At 40.3% G+C, this 23,518-nt stretch overlaps 3 protein-coding genes across 3 annotated transcripts; all 3 read left to right on the top strand.

The window, feature by feature from the left end:
* The first annotated feature begins 2,422 nt into the window (after positions 1-2,422).
* On the top strand, positions 2,423-7,481 carry crsp7 (cofactor required for Sp1 transcriptional activation, subunit 7). The gene is made up of 3 exons (XM_053330294.1): positions 2,423-2,714; positions 3,758-3,832; positions 3,921-7,481. The coding sequence occupies exons 1-3, from the start codon at positions 2,643-2,645 to the stop codon at positions 5,592-5,594; spliced, it is 1,821 nt and encodes a 606-aa protein (XP_053186269.1). The 5' UTR covers positions 2,423-2,642; the 3' UTR covers positions 5,595-7,481.
* Positions 7,482-11,174: 3,693 nt separating this feature from the next.
* cnn2 (calponin 2) lies at positions 11,175-17,758 on the top strand. Its single transcript, XM_053329967.1, has 7 exons — positions 11,175-11,336; positions 13,943-14,064; positions 14,300-14,366; positions 14,884-15,021; positions 15,193-15,309; positions 16,182-16,328; positions 16,580-17,758. Exons 1-7 carry the CDS (start codon positions 11,280-11,282, stop codon positions 16,883-16,885), a joined length of 954 nt encoding a protein of 317 aa, XP_053185942.1. The 5' UTR covers positions 11,175-11,279; the 3' UTR covers positions 16,886-17,758.
* A 1,814-nt stretch (positions 17,759-19,572) lies between these two features.
* rps15 (ribosomal protein S15) lies at positions 19,573-23,035 on the top strand. Its single transcript, XM_053329471.1, has 4 exons — positions 19,573-19,628; positions 20,010-20,095; positions 21,889-22,123; positions 22,873-23,035. Exons 1-4 carry the CDS (start codon positions 19,626-19,628, stop codon positions 22,984-22,986), a joined length of 438 nt encoding a protein of 145 aa, XP_053185446.1. The 5' UTR covers positions 19,573-19,625; the 3' UTR covers positions 22,987-23,035.
* Positions 23,036-23,518: the final 483 nt, after the last annotated feature.

The raw sequence follows: 23,518 nt of genomic DNA, 5'->3' as shown, positions 1-23,518 counted from the left end.
AGACCCAATCCAGCCTGAGAAAGCTCCTTCTGGTTCAGCTGCTCCGGGCTTCACCATCACTGATGCCCTCAAATGGCTGAAGTGTGTCATACAACCAGTTTGGTTCACTGATGCAGCATCCTGCATGTTGCTTCATGCTTGACCTCTTGCACTATGGACAGGCTCTGCTGTTTGGGTTGTATTCTTTTTAGGACTCCATCTGCTGGTAAAATCCTGTAATACACAGTAAAGCCATCAATGCTCATACATGATTACTTACAAATTGTTATAAGCACATGATTAAAAATGTTTTTGAATATTAGCCTTTTAAATCACCATGGTTCATGTAGTAAATGTAATACATCTTTCTGTGGGTATATGTGTTTAGGGAGTGATATAATAGCAATTAATTTAATTTTAAAAATGGATAAGATTTTCAGCATATTTGGATGTGATTCTTTCCTCTATGAAGAGTTCAAATGAAGACTGGTATATCTAACATGAAAAAGTCTTGTTTCATGTAAGTTTGTCATGTGGCTTAATGTTTTATTTTGACAGTATTTATAAATCATTAAATTAATGACAGAACATGAATTTAGTTTATATACTAATTATTGGAGTCATTATCAAGCAGAAATGCCCTGAGTTGTTTGGTCCAATAACAAAATGTTGCAAAAGGCAAAAATTGACAACATAAGTAATAATTTGTCATTTTGTCAGATTAAGGGGTTCCATAACTGCAGTTTATCAAATTTGAGGATTTTTGTCAGATAAAACAAATAATTTGAAGTTCACCTTGCCCTCTGGAAGGGTTTTGGTATTTTGTTAGTTAATTGTTAGTGGCAGTACTCCATGAAATATTCTTCAAATTATCATCATATATTAATTTTAGGGTAATTTCATATGATGTTTCAGATTCAGTTACACAACACTGATCTACTCTAGGTTACATAATTAAGATAGTTTAAGATTCTGTAAAAGTGACCCCTATTATATCCCTATCACTTTATTTATAGAAAGCATCACTTACAACATGTGTGACATTATAGTATGACAATAACAAAGAACAATTAGGCATCATAATGAAATAACAATAACATAAATGACATGGCTTCACTTCTGATTTGAACTAAACAAAGTAACAGGGAAAAGGTTAAAAGATTAAATAATAATAAATAAATAAATAAATAGAAAACAAACATTAAATTTCCTTTCCTAGTGCGTCCAGATAAGATTTTAAGTAGGACATGAAGATACAGTAAGCTTCCTGTTTGGTAAATTTGTTGGCATGCGCATAGAATTTTGCTAATAAGGAAATAAGATTAACAACATACATTTTCTCGACAGACATTTAATCAGCAAGAAACAAACAAAATCTTTTCAATGTTTAGTTTGATGCATCCATGTTGAACATCTAAATTTTCTATTTCAAAACAAGGTTATGGCCATACCAATAAAGTCAAACTACTGTACAGCTCCTGCCCCACAAAAAGATGATGTTTCAAGTGTGTGGTGGCAGAGGGAACAAAGAGGGTTAACATTTATCCTTTATTTTACAATAACTGAACTCCCAGGAGCAAGGCTGGGGCCCCTGGGCACTGAAAGTCATGCTCATTCTGCTAGTTGATCATTTTCCCCACAAACTCGTTGATACAAACTAACCATAATGTATTGTGGCTTGCAAACCAACCATTACTTGCCCATTTATCAAATTAACAAAATAGAACTTTCAACTCCATATTTTGTTTAGAACATATTAGGTTTCTGACAGCAATGATTACTATTTACATCAAAAGAATGGGTCAAGCCGTTTGCCATATTTCTGTGGAGCCTCGGCCTCCCATTATTGAGGGACCCTTTATGCTCAGGGCCCCTGGGCATTTAGCCGAGATTGCCCGTGTGCTGGATCCGGCCATGCCCAGGAGTGCAGGTGGACGGTGTTTAAAGAATGGCCGCGTTAACTATGACTCTCAGTCGAATGCATCGTGGTTGTCATGGTGATGAAGCCGTTAAAAAACAGCCTCCAATTTTAGTTTAATCAGTCTTAATTAAAATGTGCTTACTTATCTGTGTTTATTATCTGACAATTTAAGTAAGTTAAATGAAGACAAGCCTACTTATCTGTGTTTATTATCTGACAATTTAAGTAAATTAAATTGCGCTCAATAATTATCCGCTGAACGTTTCTTATATTGTGTTGAACAAACCTGTAACCTACCTTGGGATTTTGTAACCTACCGTTACCGTTACCTACGAAATTGTTTTGTACAGTTCATAACGTCATTAATTAACTTGTCACCAGTTAACACGGTCATTCGTTATTAAACCGAACACCGGCAGAGGGATGTTTACTTGCTTTTACGTGCGGACGTCAAACTACATCGTATCCCATCATGCAGCAGGAGGCCGTGGAGAGATCCAGCAGCTGGTAGTGAGATACCACAGCGCCGAGCAGGCAGCAGCTAACGGCCACCACAGCGCACATTCACACACTTCATGCTCCATGTGAGGTAAACTGAGCCGTCTACCTTACAGGAGACACACAGAAATATGCTGTACGGACGCCTGAGGAATCACCACAGCGGCTTCTGAGACACCATTGTCACCCGGTTTTCATTTTGGAGGATTCCTCCCTCCATCCTCCGGATCGCACCGAACAGGCGATGACAACGGCCCCGGCAACCCCGCAGCAGATGAGGGACCAGCTGCTGCGGGCCGTGGACAGTCAGAGCAATGTGAGTGAGGCTAGCTGGTTAGCTTTAGCTTGTTTACCTGCCCTCTGGTAAACTCAACCAGGCTCCATATACCGACAGCTACAGATTTATCGTGCTAAAAAAATGCTTCACGTTTTGGGTCGGCACCGTTGTAGCTGGCGAATGTCTGCGAATGACAGGAAAGACGCTGAATCTGTGGAGGTGACAGTTCACAAAGCTAACTTAGCAGCAGCTTTAGCTTGGTTAGACAGCAGTCTTGCGTTAGCTGGTTTATGTAGCATGCTAGCTGTTAGCCTAGCCGTTACATCGTATTTAACGGTAACTTGATGCAAGAAACACAACAAACACGCTTCCTGTGAATACTTATTGAACTATAATATCATCTTTATGTTCTGCAAAGGCGCCAGGGTTTCGACGTTGAGCGTTCCACGTTAACAACCCCTGTTAACGAAGTGTGGGAGGTAGTTAGCTAACTCGTAGCTTGGATAGCTGAAGCTACGTTTTAGGAAATAGTCAGACCCTTCCTACTCAAGTTAGTTAAATGCTAGCGACAGCCAAACCAGCTACCATAGGTAAGTCTGGCGACACTTAAACGACAGAGGACTTTGTCGACATGATAATAAACGTGTTTTAAATAAAAATTAGTCAATGTTTAAGCCAATTTTTTGCTCAAATGTCACACGTTTGTCCTAACACATGCAATGATGAAGGATTTTTGAGCTGACACTTTGCCATCTTTACTTTTCAACGCCGCTGTGTAGCAGAGAGGCAAGCTAATGTTTCCTAGCTTGTCGTAAGCTAACTTGCCCCCCATACTCTACACGTTGCAGACACGATTCAATTATTTTGTGTTTTTTTTAATCAATCACATTCAATTATGACACTTAGTAGTCGTGTGGCCATTACTCACTTCCACTATTTTCCTTACTGTGTCTATATTGTGATTCAAATTCTTATTAAACTGTCTCCTACTGTCAAACTCTGTGAATTGTGGTCAAAAGTCATTTTTTGCTTATAAAGAGCAGGTTGAAACAATGCAAATTGTTTGTTTGTCCCCCCTGCAGATATGCAATATGGTGGTCGTATTAGAGGTTATTTCTGGTCTTGAAAAGTATCCTATCACCAAAGAAGCACTTGAGGTAAGACAATTGATTATGTGAACTACTTTTTCATGTAAAAATGGGGTTGCCTGATTTTGCTCTAACTCTCACACACATTATTTATTAGGAGACTCGACTAGGAAAACTGATCAATGATGTACGAAAGAAGACCAAGGATGAAGACCTTGCCAAGCGTGCTAAGAAACTCTTACGAAACTGGCGAAAGCTGATTGAGCCTGGGCCTGCTGTGGCTCCAAGTGTCCCTGGGTCTACAAATGGCAGTTCTCATCCCTGCAGAACTGAAGCCTCCCCACCTGACATCTCTGTGTCAGGGAAGGGGGTCCCTGAACTTAAAGCCAGAAATGATGTCCACAACACATACTCACCAAAAGCTGAGAAATCAGGCAGTCGCAAGCGCCGAGCAGAGAACAGAGACAGTGGAGTGCACTTACCAGAAAAAATCTCTAAGCTGTCTTCATATGATAACTCTGTTTCACCACCACCCACCAATGGGATTGCAGGAAGCCCTGATACCCTGCCTGACCAGGAGGTCGTCCCGTCCCCTGACAGATCTCGCATAGAGCACCTTGACAATGATAAAATCAACAGAATTCCAGTAAACGCTGTCAAGCCTCGCCCCAGCTCCCCTGGAGTGGCCAAACTACCTAGCACTTCCTCTTTAATCAAGGTTGCAGTGATGCAGCAAGCTAGAATGGATGATGGAGGAGGAGCAGCAGGAGGGGGTTATTATCAAGCCAAAAGTCCCCGCGGCCTCACTACCAGTCCAAGGAGCACGAAGCAAGACACCGTGACCAAGCGCTCTGCGGCATTCACACCTAAAGGAACATCTATCCCAAGCCCATCCCCTAGAGATTCTCCCTTGCCTTTGTCCCAGTCTGTGTCCTCCCCAGCTCAAGCATCGTACGCTGACAAGCTGCCACACTCTTCTCATAGGTCTTCAATGCACTGGGCCAGTTCGTCAGAGGTCTCTTCTCATTGCCCACCACAAGACATATCTGCAACACTGGAATCCCCATCAGTTTCCCCCTCGCCCTCTCACCCCCAACACAACTCAGAACTACTTAGGCCGACACCTGAGGGACAGGTTGTGTCGGATGATGCAGACGGGGCAACAATCCCCAACTCAGAGCATAAAAGAAGGAAGTACAGGTCTAGAGACTACGCTGTCAACTTAGATGGCCAGAAAATAGAGGACACGACTAAACCAGTACGGTTAAAAGAACGCAGGCTGACATTTGACCCTGTCACAGGTCAGATAAAACCCCTGGTACATAAAGAACCTTCTCAAACAGAGGAAGCCCCCACTCCTGACCCTGCTGAGTCTAAGCAGAGAACTGAAAGCACTATACAACAGCCCACTGCCACAGCTCCAGGTCCCAGCCCTAACCCTTTTCACCAGACAAACTGGAAGGAGCTGTCCAGAAATGAAATCATCCAGTCCTACTTGAACCTTCAGAGCAATGTGCTCACCTCCTCAGGGGTCCAGGCCCCTAGTGCACACTTTTTCATGTCCCAGTATCTGAAAAGGGAAGAACAGGAAACCAAGGAGTCGAGGAAGATGCATGTTCTGCAGACGGACAACTTAGTAGGGGAGTTACCGGGCATGAGTCGGGAGGTGACGGATGAGGACCTGGACAGGATACACACACAGCACTGGCCGGGGGTGAACGGTTGTTATGACACCAACGGCACCTGGTTTGATTGGACAGAGTGCATATCATTGGACCCTCATGGGGATGAAAGCAAATTGAACATCCTGCCATATGTTTGCCTAGACTGACAGGTTTGGGAAGGCTGATGTCCTTTTCCACTCCTGTGTTCGTCTCCCACAGAGACAACATACTTTGTGATTTTGTTTGTCCACTGTGAGTTTGGCAAAAGCCAGGCCTGCTAAACTCCCCCTCTGCCCCCCATGCCTCTTCCTCTTTCTGTGATAATCTATTGAGATTTTGGTATAAAAAGAGTAAAGATTAAAAGAATAGTTGAGTTTGTGATACCAAGGGCTGTTTCTGTTTTATTTTTCAAACTGAAAGCCACAGGAATGACGAGGCCCTAGTTGCAGAGTGCTGCTACTAACACAGAAGACAAAAAAGAAAGGACAGAATTATCCATGGCAACCAGAAACAATGTTTCGATGTGAATTTTCAATGTTCTGAATTGTACCACTATTTCAGGCTCACTGATAATACTGTCCGTATTTTTTTACCTTTTAGTTTCTAATGAGGAATTACAATCTAGGATTAAATTTGAGGGAAGGCTGGGGTTTAGCTGTCCTGTCCAGGCTGCCTTGTTGGTACCCAGAAAGGTGTTGATAGAGTTCATCTAGCACAGGTAGAGCTGAACATGTCCAGAGTGTGAAATACTGGAGCATATTTGGCAGTTACAAGAAGCTTTATGTGAGATATAAAGAGTAAATTATAAATTTCTTATCATGTATACATCTATTTATTTTGACCAGTTCATTTATGGGACGTTCATCCAAACCAGATGTTCAAAAACGTATAGATCTCCTTTTATTTTTTCTCTTTTCTGCATCACTATGTTGTCAGCCAGATCTATAGTGTAAAAGGGGGGGCATACAAATGTTATTGCGTGGTCTTTCTTTAAGATTGACCAGTCCATTCGGTCATTAACATTCCATACTCCACCCTTCACACCCTTTCGCTCTCTCCGTCTCATCACACAGCTCACATGTCCATGCCATCTCAACTCAAGAAGAAATTTATCCTGGAATTTTGGTTTCAAACACAGTGGTGTGCTGATTGGAAATTTGAGAACATCCCGCCACCCACAAGTTCTCTCTCCAAGCCTAAAATATCAAAGAATGTCAATTTAGGTGGTGCTGATCAATAATTACATTGAGACAAAAACAAGGAAATGTTTAAATGCTGGAATTCACTTTGTCTCCATTCCTTTAAATCTTTTTTGCCTTTTTGGAATTCCTTCAAGATTTTTCTACAAGTTAAAACCGCCTTAGTGAATGTACAGGATTGAGACCTCTTTGCACTTGTTTGTAAGTTGACAACTTGTTGGTCATTTCATCCTTGACTTGATTAAAGTGTGATAATAGTGACTGATGTTCCCACAAAGTTGCAATTATGTGCCCATATATAGTTTGTTCAGTTTCAGACAAAATTCATGTTCTCTTGCAGCTGCATTTTGATAGTTGTGAAAATATTTAGCAGCATTTTGGTTGCTTCCATTTTTAAGTACAACAAAAAAAAAAGAGAGAGAGAGAGAGAGAGAGAAAGCTGTGTGCATCCGATTCTTGCCATTTTCCACATTACAAACAAATTCTTGATTTTGATTTCCCTTTATACTCACCGGTCACTACCACGTTTTTCTCACATGACCTGTTTTAAGATTGGCTTCTGCTCAGCCTCTCTACTCATTCATTCTTTTGGTCATTCATCCCTACCAATGTGCCTTGGTAAAAAAAAACGGTAAATCTGGATTTGCTTCCGCATTAAAAACACGCCTATCCTTGGAGCTGGCTTTACATGCGAGAACTCCAAATCCCTAACTATCAGTATGACGCTGGTATATGCACCATTTCTGTTACTTTTTTTGTACACACTGATTTAGTGAGGGTGATGCTGCAGACAATGAGAAACTGCACAACAACAACAACAACAACAGCTGGCAATAAAGGAAAGTGCTACAACTGGTTGATAAGAATCTGTTTTCTGGAGTTTTGACTGGGGGCATCTTTATTTGTTCAGTGTTTAACATCTCTCAATTGTTTGAAAAATAAAATGATCTAATTCTTCAGCTCAGACTTGTGCATCTTTTAGTGTTCTGGGAATTGATGTGTTTAACAATTGTGAACGTCCTCAGAAGGGTCAGTCTGAGCTTTGTACACTTTGGCTTCTTATATTTTAAGCTTCACTGTACTAAGTTGCATTATGTTGCCATTTGTTGTACTTACCCAGTTCATCCATATGGGGGTGCACATTGTCCATATGCCTCCTTTGTCTGCATAAAGTGTGTTACGTAAGCTTCGGATGTTGAGAGTAATTGCAGTTCAATGGAAATTGTCTGATCAGGCTTGTCCTTTTTCTAATTCCATATAATAATATTAGGCCCCATATTTTGTTATAATAAAACACTCCTACTCAAGTCCTAGATCATTCTCCATCTGTGGACACTGATTTGTGATAGTAAAATATGGCCAGAGATTGTACACAGGCCCCTAAAGGTTTGATCCCAACTACGTCACCCCTGCTGTGACTCAGTGGAGCTCATGTCACCTCATTACAGATACCAGGATGAGTAACTGTTCTTCCCTGACGATAGTTGACTCCCAGACTCTGAATCAGTCCAACACACACCTGTATGACGCAATTACCTGCTACATGTACACTCAGAAGTACAGCTGTATTTAGGACCAGACACAATGTCAGAGACTGAGAAAGAAGAGACACCTGGACTTCAGGCATTATTCCTCTCCTGACTGTTCAGAGTTCCAGCTGTGCCAAAAATGATGTCAGCCTGACGTTGTGCAGATAATTGAAATCTGTTGATGGATTGATTTAATGATTGATTTTAAAAAGTGGCACACACACACACACACATACACACATACTTGCTTGCACATAGATAAAACCACCAAAAAAAAAAGCTTTCTGAAGCTGCTTTCTTGGTTCAGTTCATGAAAGTACCTCTTCAGGCACTTCACACCACTAAAACAGAACCTCCAACATACTCATGACTTTGGCACCCAGCAATACAAATCAGGTATTCAGGTGTTTAAGTATTCATTAAATACACTGTGGAACCAGACTAGGCGAAACAAATGTCCATTATGACCATTTCACTGCCCTTAGTGTCAATAGCCAATAGCTCCCATCCTGACTGGTAACACTGTGGTCCATAATAAGATTAGGGCTGGTCTGGAAAAACAGTTGGGTGTGTGTCAGCGAGAAGTTCTCCTTTTTTAGAAAATATACACATTACTTTAAGGGCCCCAAAAAACTAGGCTACAGCTATCAAATGATTTATGGTTATTTCTCCAGATGTTGATGTCTGGATGAAAAATCAATAAAGTTCATTGAATCATATTATTATTATTATTCAGGTTTTTACAGCCAGACGTTGATGGTGAGACTGTTGCAACTAATCTCTTTACATTTTAACACTAATGTTGAAACATTTCTACTGTTAAAAAGTTGTACCACCTGGCATTTGGAGCCCATATTTAAGTATAATGATGGCTTTCTATTTGGACATGATTGCTTTTTAATTCCAGGATAGCAACATAAGAGTTAGAGTTGGACTTGCTGTTCCAGTGTGAGATTTAAAGACACAAAGAAAAGTAAGAAAATACTCCTGTGCATTGATTTTATAAACTAGTATGTCTTTATTATGTAAAGAAGGGAGCCGGCCGGCGCTGAACTGGGTAAACTTTTCAGTTGTAATCTTCAGACATCACTGATAAGCTTTACTACTGCTGGCATGGGAGAAGAAGTAGTACGCTATTTGTTATCTAAAGTCCATAGTTGCGACATTACGTCAGCTCAGTAGCTCGTTGTGCTTAGTTTAGATTCTCCAAACTTCCCCCCACCCCCTCTTCACAGTGACTCAAGAAAGTGCGACAATTTGTCTGCTCCGCTGCTCGTCTGGTATGCAGGGTGGGACCTGTGGATCACTCCCACCATTCAGGAATTTGGGAAGTTTCCTTCCATATAAGGAGTTTTTGATATCAATTGCGATCTAAGGAAGAGAAGGGGAAAGGTGGAGCCTAGGATCGATTAACGAAGCGTATGGCCAAAGAGTACACAGGATATCAAGAGGACTCCCGTCTGCGCACTTCCGCAGTCGCTGCAACTCTCAGAATTGTACAGTGGGAATGAATGATTGGGTTTTCATATGAAGTCTGTTGTTCTGAGTGCAGGCATATAGTCAATAATATAGTCTAGTCTTTATGACATGTCCTATGCCTTCCAGTATTACATTTGTGTATATTTTAAGCTAATAGCTCACCCAGCATCTGCCAGATGTTTTAAAGAAGTGAAAGCTGTTTCACAAATCTCTATGAATGGGGCTACATTAAGAGCCTGGAAAGGTCCATTTAATTCAAAACACGTGCAACAAACCTATATTATCAACTAAACTAAGCTAATTTGTGATGACAAATAGATCAATTGGCAGCTTCAAGAAGCAGCTCATGTAGCCTACATGCTGTAAAAATGCATGTTCACATTAAAATCATAGTAACCAGTGTACTGTGCTGTGTGTCAGATTTATGAAGATAGCTACTGAAGGTGGTAGTCCCCCAGTTTTAATCAGAAGCCAAAAAGAGGCTTTCTATAAGGCAACACACCTGCTCCAAAGTTTTTGTCCTAAATACAACTGTAGAGAGATGATAGGATATGAGAAGAAAGAGCAATAGGGAACAAGATACAACAAAGGTCATTGACCAGACTCAAACTGAGGAAATCACGGTTCACACCCACTATCTTGGTGGTGTCCCAACTCATGTTATTGTGTGTTTGTTAGTGTCATCTTGTTACGATAAACTGCCCTATTTCCCAGCCTTGATGTGCCGGGAGAAAACCAGCAAATTGATCACATTTGTCCCTAATACCAGCCACTGTACATTGAGACTGTACATTCTGTATAATGTGTCCAGTATGCGTCTTTCAAACAATGCCCTATGTGTTACACTACATTTTTTGGAATGATTTGTTATATGTTATTTATTCAGTTACCTGCTGAATGAATTGTATTTCCCAACATGAAGAAAAAAAAAATCTCAGGAGGGAAATGCTGAATGAAGTCTTTCATTGATTTATTATTCTGTTGGCCTGAAATATTATATAGGCTTATAATCGCTTTATTCTAAATACATATCATATGTCAGTGTAAGTGTTAATTGTAGTAGCCTATGTTAACTCCCCCAGGCTGATAAAACTCCCACAGTCACAATAAATACATAAAAATTCAATAACAACACTACATATGACATCACTGATGTTTTTTGATCCTGTGAGAATTTTGACCCTCCCCCTAACTTTGTTTTTTAAAATGACACACGACTTGTGGGTCCCACGTCAGATAAGGGCCCAAAAAAAGTTACTAGGTACTAACAGAGTGACATAACCAAATGTAACATAACATAACATAACATAACATAACATAACATAACATAACATAACATAACATAACTGACACAAATTAGACCACGGACCCCCATTTAATAAGACTTGATTTGAATGGAACAGACCACCCACACATACACAGGTGAACCACAGCGGTGCATTATCTTGAATCTTCAGGCCGCACTCTTTGACCGAAACCGTGGGAGCGCTCTAATTGGCGGCCGTAAAACAGAAAGGAAGTATTTAGTTCACTCCGAGGTTTCATTGGAAGAGAAAGTCCAAGATAATTTAGCGCAGTTTTTATTCTCAAGTTAGGTATCTATCTTTTTATCCACTCCACACAGAAACATCTCAACTCTCTGACAATGGCCTGCTTTAACAAAGGTCCTGCCTACGGACTGTCTGCGGAGGTGAAAAACAAGGTACGTAGCCTACGCTTATTTAACTTTAGCCTATTAATCACATAAAGTTGTATCAAACATCATCCAGTCATTTTGCTTTTTTTTGTACAGGAGTCACCTGGCCTCCATTTTGAGGCGCGTGCTCAGTTTCACAAGTTAGTCTGAAGTTAATAGAAAATAGAGTTAATACGTTTTTTCTTATTAAAAGATAAATACATTGTCAATTTTCACGAAACTTTATTTGAAGTATAACAACATTGCAAAGTATTCATCTTCAAGTTTTACATTTTGACAAGCACAAAGTATATATATATATATTTTCCTCACGCAGGAGACACACTTTAGAAAAAAAGAAAAAGAAAAAAAAAAGGCCATGGGCGTTGTCCCTCCTGGCAGAGAAGTATGTCGTTGTGGCAAAACTGTGATCCCCGTTTCCAGCTGTTTTCCATCCTCTGGCCAGCTTATTGCCCGGCGTTGTGACCCGCATTAGCAGATAATGCAATTCTCCTATTAGTCCCAGGCTTGGATGCCGTCCATCCTCGTTATTGTCCGTCCCAGATTTTTTTTTTTTTTTGTAGGCTATTGCTTTCGCGGAATAGAAACCCCCCCACCCCCTTGCGGCAAGGTGTCGCGGTGGTTAAAAAGTTTTTATTCGCTCAAATCATGCCGGATCAATGCAGGGAGGAAAGTTTTCCATTGTTTATTCTGTAGAAATAAATCAATGTGTTTGACTGAAGTTATACAAATCAAGCCGACGCTCCAGAGTGTCTTATCTACTATAATGTGTAACTTTTAGTGAGTTGCGGCCTTGAAGAGGAAAGCACCATGTTAATATGGACCTGCCTGCACACACATCTGCACATCCGGATCTCTTTTTATAATACCAGTGTTCATGCTGGAAATGACTTTATCTTAACCGTTATTGTGCATCACACTGAACTGCATGACCTTGGGAACGCTCCCCCTTTTCTTTTTCTTTTTTTTTAAAGTAAAAGCTGTGTAATAACTCACTGTTCATGTATTATTAGTAAGACTTATATATGTCAAAAAGATGCCCACTTCTTTAACCCTCTTCCATTTTCTCGCACACTTAAAAAAAAAAAGTAAAAAAAAATAGTAGTTTAAGTTGCAGAGATCTTTTGGTTTTTGCTTCTTCTGCCTTCACACACACAGGCACACACACACACACACCCACCCACCACCCACCGTTTCTTCACCTCCCTCACCTTCAGCTGATTAATTTATTTTTGATCTGCATTCCTTGGCCGTGCCCTTGTATGGGAGAGAAAGGGGTGTCCCCTCCCCAAATCTCGGCAGAACAACATGTGCCGGTCGTAAAGAAAACACGTAGATTTCCTCTGTCTGTTGGCAGGGATGGCCTTGGAGGGAGGGCTGGAGAGATGCTGACTTGAGTGAGTGGTATTTCCTGCTATCAGTGACGTAGTAGCCTCCACCGTGAAATGTGAGGCATTTTAGGATTTATACCCCACTACCACCAACACCACCACCACCCTCAAATCCCCCCTACTGTCCAAACCACCACCTTTCTTTTGCTTCATAAGCCGGCTGGAATATGTTATATTTTTGCCACTCTGTATTCATTCATTAGATCAACACGCACAGTTGCACACCCTTGTTGCTTCATTCAGCTCTTTTATGCCAGCAGCACTGTGGGGTAAATTCCTTGTGTTTAACTTGTCTCTTTAAATTTAGATTTGTAGGACTCTTTGTGGGCAATTAAAATAGACCAGTGTTGTTTTTTAATATGGGGATAACTGAATAAAGGAAATGTAATTAGAAGACAGACATTCCTCAACACCAGCTGTGAGCCCAAGTGCAGCCAACCTTTATGCATGTAGTAGATTCAGTTTCTCATTGCCCTCAGCTGTGACTTTGCACAAAGCTCATTCAACACCTTCAAGAAGAAACATATACCTGTTTCTGTTTTTAAGAAATTGTGTGTCCTTTCATTTCTGCTTTCTCGTCAGTCCCTCAAGTGACTGAGCTGTAGACGTGGTTATAATGCCCGTTCTGAATGGCCTCTTTCAGAGTTCCTCACACTTCAGTCATCAATAGAGAAAAGCTTTTAAATCTAAGTAGCACCTCCGCATTGACACCCTGACCAGAAAGTCAATCTTTGTGTCACGTTAAGCCCCTTTAAACACACCCTCCCCTATACAGCAAGTTCCTTCCTGCACTACAGGGGAGAATTTAACAGTTAACAAAACAGGATATCCGTGTGTGTGTTTGTGTGTGTGTGTAGTTATGCCAATGTCACCTTCTTGTTTATGAGGGTTAAAAAAGACCAAGAAACCTTGTGTAGACAGAGCAATCTATGTTGAAGCAAAGTGAAAAACAGGGCTGACCGTGAAACATGATTGCATGCAGTCATAATAAACTTTTGAGGACGGACTGGTTTCGTGACATATAATTATCCACAGTTCTGTCATTATACACGCGGCTCGGTTATAGGTGGTCTGTATAGTTTCCTTCTACTCTTAAAGATTCTTTAGTGGCTTATGTGGGTGGTTGGTTGGGGTCAAAGTGGTGCAAAAAGACTGCAAATAACTTAATGCAATTTACAAAAAAAGCTCCCTAGTGAACTTTGATCACTCTGCCTGTTACAGATCGCACAGAAGTATGACCCTCAAAAGGAAGAGGAGCTGAGGGTCTGGATCGAAGACATCACCGGTGCCTCCATTGGCCCTGACTTCCAGAAAGGCCTGAAGAATGGAGTCATCCTGTGCGAGTAAGTAGAGATTACAAAAAAAAAATTGCTGCTGTGGCGTGTGGGCCTTGATCATCTGTTTTTAATATGTTTGGAAATTTGAAATATTTTCCTTTTCTCTCTCTCTCTCTCTCTCTCTCTCTCTCTCTCTCTCTCTCTCTCTCTCTCTCTCTCTCTCTCTCTCTCTCTCTCTCTCTCTCTCTCTCTCTCTCTCTCTCTCTCTCTCTCTCTCTCTCTCTCTCTCTCTCTCTCTCAGACTTATCAACAAGCTTCAGCCGGGCTCCGTGAAGAAGATCAACAAGTCAGCTCTGAACTGGCATCAGGTGAGTTTGCTTTTCAGCTAAATGGAGGGTGCGGTGAAATCATGGTTATTGCACGGTGGTGACATCACTGTTGTGGGATTAAATGTTTTGTGGCATCGGTTCATTGACACCAGTGATGATGGTGCACACAGATAAAGATGTGTTATTGTTACCAAACACTTTCTTGTGCTGTCATGTTTGTGCTTTCAACATTTTCCATGCTAAGTCATGGTTATACTTGCATTTTGGAAGTGTTGTAAGCCCCTTTTTTGTTGTGCTTTTGCAGCCATTGCTTAGAGCATTTTCTTAAACTGGTTTCTTCACTGAGGTGTAACCAGACCCAGTAAACACAATGATTGACTGAAGGGCGCAGACATGTTTTTACAGATCAATGATTGTGTTTTCTTAATGAGACGATTTAAGATGCTATGCAAACAGAGGAATGATCTCACCTCCTTCATTTCACATCCTGCACAAACAGTATTGTTCACGTCTAAATAGTTTGAATTGGTGTGGTTTTTTTTTTTTTTTTTTTTAGCTGGAGAACCTGACCAACTTTATCAAATGCACCACAACATATGGCCTGAAGCCTCATGATATCTTTGAAGCCAATGACCTGTTCGAGAACGGCAACATGACGCAGGTCCAGACAACACTGCTCGCGCTCGCTAGCATGGTGAGTCTCAAACTGTCACAAGCTAATTATATCCCCATAAAGTTTTTACATCAATACCTGATGTGCGTTTCCTCAGGCTACATGTGCTTAATGAACTGCAGCTACTGTTATGAATGATTTGGATTTTTGGATCTCTACCATGACGACCCTTCTACACTTTGTTCTCTTCAGGCTAAGACCAAAGGCTGCCAGTCCCGGGTGGACATCGGGGTTAAGTACGCAGACAAGCAGGAGAGGATGTTTGATGAGGAGAAGATGAAGGCTGGACAGTGTGTCATTGGCCTACAGGTACAGCACAATTTAAAATGTATCTCTCCTCTCCTTTCTTGCCTTCCCCCAACTGCCACTGTCTCATAACTTTACTCAAACAAAAACTGAACACTGTGTACACTTCTGTCTAAAATCTCCTCACCTGGCAGATTTTAATCTCGCCGGCCGGTGTGACTCTAACCACTTCTCGGTTAGTTGCATTTACAAAATAAGAAAACACCCTTTATTTACACATCAAGTTTATTTTGGCAAGTGTCTGACAGTGATACTCACAGTTGTGGTAGACAATGTAATCCATCCACCGTGACAGGAAAGGAAAAAAAATCCCAGGTCATCATATCTTCACTGAAATGAAGTATTTGATACGACTGTAAAACAGAACCCCACAGAAACCCACACAGCTTATAAATGTGATGTGTGTGTGTGTGGCTGGATCTGACAGAAGTGATTCTCCTCACATACTAAGAAAGCTGAGCACGCTATACAACATGTGGCGAAGCTATTGCGAAATCCGAGTTTGTCATGATCCCATGTCAATCATAGCATACTTCTGCATAAGAGCTGTTCATTGTTCTCCTTCTTAAGCCTCTCTGTTTTTGTTATTGTTGCCGTTGGCAAGGAAGATGTAAAATGGATATGAGTGCTACTGAAATAGAGGGAAACAGTATAACTTACTGTCTTATTGCTTCAGTTGAATGTGGTGTAGTTATGACAAACCGCTCACTGAAATGTTGATTGTGTACTTATTATTAAGATTTTATGAATATTTAACTTGCATAATTAGGAACATGTAACTTCTGGTTGTAAATCATTTTAAAGCAAATGTTTGGTCTTCAATGATAATTAATGGCAGACTGATTTTTTTTTTTTTTTTTGCTTTTTCTGTTTAGATGGGTACCAACAAGTGTGCTAGTCAGGCAGGTATGAATGCTTATGGCACCAGGAGGCACTTATATGACCCCAAAGTTCAAATCCAGCCACCCATGGACAACACAACCATTAGTCTGCAAATGGGAACCAACAAGGGAGCAAGCCAGGTACTGCAACATATGTTTAACTTGTTATGATTTCAGTATAATAGGCCTGCTGTGGAAATCAGCCCCAGGGCGTTGAGCATCAGTTGTTCTCTGTCCTTTCAGTGCTGTCATGTTTAGTCTTGTAGACAGCTGTAAAACCTTGGAAGGAAAAACTGACACTGGATCTGTTTGCAACATGATCGCACTTAAGAAAAAAGTAAAACCGAATGTGTTTCTAGCCATCTTATTCCTCTGTCTGCGTCTCACCACAGGCTGGGATGACTGCCCCGGGAACAAGGCGTGCCATTTACGATCAGAAGCTGGGCACGGACAAGTGCGACAACACCACCATGTCCCTGCAGATGGGATACAGCCAGGGAGCAAACCAGAGCGGCCAGAACTTCGGCCTGGGTCGGCAGATCTACGACGCTAAGTACTGTCCTAAAGCTGGAGAGGTTCCAGATGAGCAAAACGGAGCAGGCGGCGTCCGCGACTACCTCCCAGATTACCAAGACGAGGGTTACCAAGGTTACCAGGAAGAGGAACAGGTGTACCAAGAAGATGGGACAGATTACTAAGGGGAAGAAGGGAGCTGAGGATGGGAGAGGGAGATTGTGTAAAGGAGGGCAAGACAACCTCAAGGCGGGCAGTTTATTTTTTATATCCAATAGGATGTTCCGCCTTTTTTTTTGGGTCACATCCTTGTAGTATTGTATGAAAATGTTTTCTTACCCCTATTTGTGCGAAACCATTGTTACACATATCATGAACTGTATTTCTGTGATGATTTTTTTTATTTTAAATGTTTAAATATTTAAAGCTCTTTTTGTCCTTTTAATATCCCAGGGATTTTTTTAATGTGCCAAATCCCCACTATTTTTTTTCAGTGGTTTTTGCTGACTCATATCGCATTAAGGGAGATCCCTAGGTAAGGGCAACATTAAAGTAAAAGTGAAACTTTAGGGAGTTTTTTAGAAAACACATGTTATTTTGAGGAAGAAAAAAAAATTCCATGTGTGTATCTTTTATTACCTGAATCATCTGTGGAAACAATCTCCGTTTTAAGTCCTGTGAATGAGAATGTACATCTGTTAGAGTTTTTTTTACTTCTTCAGTATTGATCATTGACATATAGTTAACAGTTTTGGTTGTTCAGACAGATGAGGGAACAAAACGGATTTGCGAGAACAAACCAGATTTAGCTTTTATATTCTGTCTCTCACCATTCCTTTTTTTTGTGTGTGTTCTTTTTAATGGAAGAAATATTTCCTTTGTTTTCATAACCAGTCCAACTGGAGATAAACTTGTTTTCTTTGGAGTAAAGACAGTGGGGGAAGTGGATTAAAAAAATACTCAAGTGAAGTTTTGAACATTCCAAGCAAGAATACTGGATTCTTTTTGTCAGTGAATAATGTTTAAGTGAATCATTCCTCAATATTGGTTGATATGCAAACCAGTCTTACGATTATATTTGATCTTTTAAGATTTTTATTTATGCATATTTGTGATTTGAATAGGGCCTGGTTTTTTTCTACATTGACTCTGTGTAACATTTCGTATTGAACTATAAATTTTTCCTCTGGAATAATCTTTGTGACAGTGGAAAATATAAATGAATTGAGAATTATGTGTTCGTGTAATAAAGTTGTGTATTCCTTATCTGGTATTGTTTGTTTAAATAATGTATTATCTGTAATAATGTAGCATTGTTTGGGTGTTGACTGAGTAGCTGGAAGGAAGCTTCAGGGCATAAAAGTAATGACTGAGATGACAAACCAGATGATCAGAGATAAACACCACAGGAAGGGTTATGAAACAGAAGCTGTTAGTGCAGAGTGCAGTGCACAAGTTGCACTATTACTATATCACTCTACAATAAGTCCTTAACAATAACCCTACCCTCCATTTCATCCAGTCATACAGATTGTTTTGGTTTTGTTTATTCTGTTGAAAACGGGGTGAATGGAATTTCATTTTTGCTACTCAGAGTGCTGAAGGTTTAAATTTTAAAAATCTACAGCAACACAAAAGAAAAAAACGTGAAATTAAACAAATGATCATGCCATACATACAACTGTGCTGGGTCCACATGGATGAATTAGTATAAGTCAGCAAATCAAATAAAACCGATTTAAATAATCTCCACAATCAGATTTTAGACCTTCATTTGTACGGTAAAGATGATAAAGAAGATACAGATAAAAAGTAAAAAGTCCGTCTTGCCTTTCACCTTTGCATTGTGTCCAGAGGCAGATAGTTATATCGAAACTTTGGTAAATACAACCAAAACTATTTGGAAGATTAGATTTGAACAGAGGAAGTGAGAAAATACTGTTTTTGTGGCAGGCTCTTTTAAGTTCCTTTATATTCACATTAGCCAACAAACTCTTTGACCAAACTTCTTCATAGTTGTGTTTAAAAAGAAAGGCCAGTTCTCACCAGCAACAGGCTGAAAAGACATTCAGTCTGGTTGATAGCTCAAGGGCACCTCAGGGTGGCTGATGCAGGAGATCCAAAAGCAAAAAGTAAAATATTTAAACCCTTAAGTTAAGTAATAGTAGCCACAATGGAAAAACCTAATCATAGATGAAAGTCCAAGTCTCTTCAAATCATAACCATGTCTCTCCAAAGCTACATGGATGTGGCAACAATAATAAATAAATTAATACAATCAATCAATCAATCAATAAATGTAGAATTAAAAAATAAGAAATAAAAATCTAAAAAAAATAACAAAGGTCCTTATCATGATTGGCCCCAAAAATGTTAAAAAAAAATGTGGGACTTTTCACCCCTGACCTCTATACACCAAGAATAAACCACAGTCGATAATACAACAATGAGGTATCTTATGTATTTATGTATCTATGTCTATAAAGCATCCTATCCCCTTGGTTCTCTTTTGAGTCTGAATGTAATTTGCACAGTTTTACTAGTTTTATTGGTAAATGGTGATAAATGTGTTAAAAGTACAATAAAATATTTCAAATGTGCTGGTGTTTTCCAGCTCTGATCATGATCCATATACTGTTTTTTCTCTATAACTGATCTTTTTTCCTCCTTTTGAGGTGCAGAACTAACCGTGCTATAGTTTAATGTGCAGTTAGAAACGATAATAAAAAAGGGACACGTTGGAAGGAAACTTGACACTGTACCATAGACTGTATAAAAGAAAACACTGAACACAGACTGCGCCACCTGCTGTTCACAGGGGGAACTACCGCCGGAAGACTACAACCGGATGTTTGACTGAAATCGCGCGATATCAGGCCCAACGAGACTTCTGCCCGTTCTTTTCCAACCGGATCATCAGGCAAGATGGTAGGTGCCTAACTTATGGTGAAGCGTTTGAAAACATAATCTACATGCATCTGAAGTCTGCAGAAATGTTTTATGATACCTGACGACATGATCCGACTGTTACACACGTCCACCAACTTAATTGTTGTAAATCTTAGAGAAGAATGTCAGAAAAGTCATATTTATTAGCTCTGGAGTAGCCGGAGCGATAGTCGACTGTGCTAAGCTAACACCAGCTCGGCGTTCAAACTTGAATAAAACGTGTCCTCTTTATTTATAAACCAACTGCCCTATAGATGTTAGACGGAAATTTTAGATTAATTTGAGTTATAAACATGAGTGCTGTGATGTGAAAGCTAACTGGAAGCTAAATGCTAATCAGTGATGATGTCTGTGTTTCAGGCGGATACTGAGATCAAGAAGAAGCGTACCTTCAGGAAGTTCACCTACAGGGGTGTGGACCTGGACCAGCTTCTGGACATGTCCTAGTAAGTAAAACCCTGCTGGTGGTCAGCTGGGGCTAACTAAATGAAAATCTGAGTTTCACCATGGTTCAGAGTCAAATTCACTTTACCTATACCTGGGAAACATTTGTGTATGCCTTTGTCTTTGATGTCAAGTCCAGTAGGTCTATCTAGAATTTAACTCTTGTCAGTCATTTTTAAGTAAGTCTTAGGGGTGTGCCTAATGGTGCATAAAAATCACAGTTCAGTCGGTTCCTGGGTTAAAGTATGGTATGTTAGTACACTGAGAGAAAACAATATTTTGCTCCTCACTCAGAATAATGTAAGCATACAATTGGCTCATTGGGCTAAACTGTCAAACAGTTCAGTTCTACTGAAATTGGAAAATTAAACAACCTTTGTCTTGCATGGAGTCAGAACACCTGTACACTGCTGATTTATGCTTTTGTCTGACCATGTCACATATTTAATGTGTATAGTTGTTCCAAATAGCTTCAATAACAACACATTTTAACAATAGTATTGTGCCCAATCAGCATCATGTGAGGGTCATCCAGCTCAGGTCTCTCGTTTGTCATCCTAACAGCAGTGACATTACCTGAACATGAGTGACTAGGGTAACTTTATTAAGCCAACGAGCATGCGACAGATCAGTGGTACCCTGACTAAATGTTGTTGCTGGAACTCATGAGAGCATAATCTGATAGTATGACTGATTTAATGAAGTCCAGAGCTGTCTGGAGATGATGGTAGTGTGATTGCATCTTGTTAGTCATGTGTCACTATTTTAAAATTTTTATATTTCAGTGTAGCTCAATGTTTAAAAGTCGCTTACAGAGCATTTAAATGATAGTCAATAACTAATACTAGAAATACAACAGTTTCAAGTGCCAGAAAATTGATCAATTATTTTGATGTATGTTTTTGAGTAATTTTTATGGACAAAATCTTTTTTTAGTTCTTTGGTCTTAGGCTACGTTTACACCGCAGGCCTTAATGTTCATTCCGATTTATTGTGTTTGTCTTGTTTGTGTGTTCATATTACACTTTTTAAATGTGGCCTGTCTGCGGACTGCAATGTGAACACACTCCTGAAGTGACCCGCGTGCTCAGTTGATCATTAATGACATCACGCACAGAACAATGTTTACGGAAGCGAACATGGCAACAACCGGTGAAGTTACTGGTAGTCTCATTTATGGTCTAATGTTAAAAACAGTGTGGCGACAGCCGACAAATTTGTGAGCGGGTGATGTTAAAAAGGAGGAAGAGGAGAAAGAAAATTAATACTTTAATGATGTCTTGATGCAGAGCATTAGGTGCGTGTTGCTCCAGAATAATGTCAAAGTTCTGACTGTTCAGATTGCGGTCGCATTAAAAAAATCTATGTATCTGATTCGGTACCACATTTGAAAGTGGCCTGAATCGGATTTGGAAATGTCAGATTCAGTGTGACTTGTGCTGTTCACATTGTCAGAAACAAATCAGATATGGGTCACATTTGAGCGAACAAATCGGATTCAGGTCACTTATCTGCGGTGTGAATGTAGCCTTTGATGACTGTAAGTTGATTGTGTTTGGGTTGTGGGCTGTGAGAAATTAGAGGTTGCACCTGGGAAACGGTGATCCTCATTTTTCACAATTTTCTGACATTTTCTACAATGGTTAATCAGCCAATTGATTCTTACGAAAATATTAAAATTGCATTCCTAGCTGTCACTATGGTTTGCTGATGGTTCACAATACTCAAAAATTAAATTCAGATTTTAAAGATGCTATGGGCTTTACTGACCTGACTGTCCTTGTCTTTCTCTTAGTGAGCAGCTGATGCAGCTGTACTGTGCCCGCCAGAGGAGGAGGCTGAACCGTGGTCTGCGCCGCAAGCAGCAGTCTCTCCTGAAACGCCTGCGCAAGGCAAAGAAAGAAGCTCCCCCCATGGAGAAACCAGAGGTGGTGAAGACCCATCTGAGGGACATGGTTATCCTGCCTGAAATGGTCGGGTCCATGGTTGGAGTGTACAACGGCAAGACTTTCAACCAGGTTGAAATCAAGGTGAGAAGGGAGGATAAACATGTATGTAAACTCTGAAATGTTCAGCTTGTTGAGACAACCACATCCATCACTGAGTGATGGATGTCGCTTGGGTTCCAAAAATGATGAAGGGGAGATTGAAAATGTTAATGAGGTGTGTTTAAAAAAAAAAAAAAAAAACCTTATACAAAGGTCAGGTCAGGGTAACAGTAGTTTGTGTATCCAAAGCTTGTTTCCAGGCAGAGGACAGTCAAAGCTACAATGTTTGCAGTCACATTCAGTTGTGAAGCCATTGTAATCATTTCCTATAGCTGACCGGTAACAGGAGACATCATTTCCCACTAATGTCAGAGCTTCAGAGACATAGTATGGGGAAAATTTGTCTAACCACCCTTTTGGATTTTAAATGGATGATTACACTGGAAAGACCTAAGTAATGTATGTTAAACTAAGAATAATTTTCTGTGTATATACACAACCACAGGTGAATGGTAAGATTTGCATTGAAAAGTGAAAAATTAGATGTATCATTGATGCACAGCTACAGACATGGCAATTCTTGTGGTATTTGAGTTGATACAGCTGTTTAAAAAAAATAGTTTTTGGTAAAAAATGTAACATTACTGATATTTAATTATTGTATCATGCGCCTGGTATGACCCAGTATTCTGCAAATTTACCCAATTATACTTATTTGGTTATCTGCTTCCTCCACCATGTACAAAGCATTTATCTTGTCACTAACATAAAGCTGTTTGTCCTCTCCGCAGCCTGAGATGTGTGGTCACTATTTGGGCGAGTTCTCCATCACCTACAAGCCAGTCAAGCACGGTCGCCCCGGTATCGGAGCCACACACTCTTCCCGTTTCATCCCTCTGAAGTAGAATGGCTGTATTCTTTGTATAAATAAAAAGAACTGGGTGCTCCACAAAACGTCTGCTTTGCTTTCTTGATGCCTCAAAATGAAAATGTTTGTGTACTGGGTGTTTTCATACAAGCTTGGTGTTTGACATTGGTAAACTGTGGGCAGCTTCAAGATGAACAATGTTTCCTACTCTGTTGGAAACATAAGTGGTGATTTAATACTGGAAGAACTGGATAGTTGCATGCAACATGTAAATGATGTGATGGTGATCTATTTAGATTAAAATCAAAGTCAATTTTACAAAAACATTTGGAAACCCAGGTGTGGTACATATTAAAGCAGCTTCTATTTGTCGTGGCTGTAGAGCTCATTAAATCAAACTGCTGGTGTGAGTTGAGCTGTTCTGCTGACATTGTCTGAGCTCAAACACGTCTACCAGAAGACAGCAGGCGGATCATTAAAGTACAGGCGCCAGTTTCTAGAAGACGAGCAAACACCGCGCTGCGCTGACACCTCTTCCTCCGAGTGGCGGTGCGGCCCTGAAAGAGCAC

Source organism: Scomber japonicus, chromosome 12 (genome assembly GCF_027409825.1).
Source record: "Scomber japonicus isolate fScoJap1 chromosome 12, fScoJap1.pri, whole genome shotgun sequence".
Taxonomy (NCBI): Eukaryota; Metazoa; Chordata; class Actinopteri; order Scombriformes; family Scombridae; genus Scomber; species Scomber japonicus.
The sequence above is the reverse complement of the archived record's forward strand: the minus strand, read 5'-3'. Positions and strand labels throughout refer to the sequence as shown.

What these genes read in the sequence shown, in the direction of transcription:
- cnn2 (XM_053329967.1), top strand. Translation starts at nt 11,280, where the DNA reads ATGGCCTGCTTTAACAAAGGTCCTGCCTACGGACTGTCTGCGGAGGTG. An exon ending in AATGGAGTCATCCTGTGCGA is followed by an intron (nt 14,065 to 14,299) that starts GTAAGTAGAGAT and finishes TCTCTCTCTCAG; the next exon opens with ACTTATCAACAAGCTTCAGC. An exon ending in CCAACAAGGGAGCAAGCCAG is followed by an intron (nt 16,329 to 16,579) that starts GTACTGCAACAT and finishes GTCTCACCACAG; the next exon opens with GCTGGGATGACTGCCCCGGG.
- rps15 (XM_053329471.1), top strand. An exon ending in CAGCTTCTGGACATGTCCTA is followed by an intron (nt 20,096 to 21,888) that starts GTAAGTAAAACC and finishes TCTTTCTCTTAG; the next exon opens with TGAGCAGCTGATGCAGCTGT. An exon ending in TCAACCAGGTTGAAATCAAG is followed by an intron (nt 22,124 to 22,872) that starts GTGAGAAGGGAG and finishes TCCTCTCCGCAG; the next exon opens with CCTGAGATGTGTGGTCACTA.
- crsp7 (XM_053330294.1), top strand. Translation starts at nt 2,643, where the DNA reads ATGACAACGGCCCCGGCAACCCCGCAGCAGATGAGGGACCAGCTGCTG. An exon ending in CCGTGGACAGTCAGAGCAAT is followed by an intron (nt 2,715 to 3,757) that starts GTGAGTGAGGCT and finishes TCCCCCCTGCAG; the next exon opens with ATATGCAATATGGTGGTCGT. An exon ending in TCACCAAAGAAGCACTTGAG is followed by an intron (nt 3,833 to 3,920) that starts GTAAGACAATTG and finishes ATTATTTATTAG; the next exon opens with GAGACTCGACTAGGAAAACT.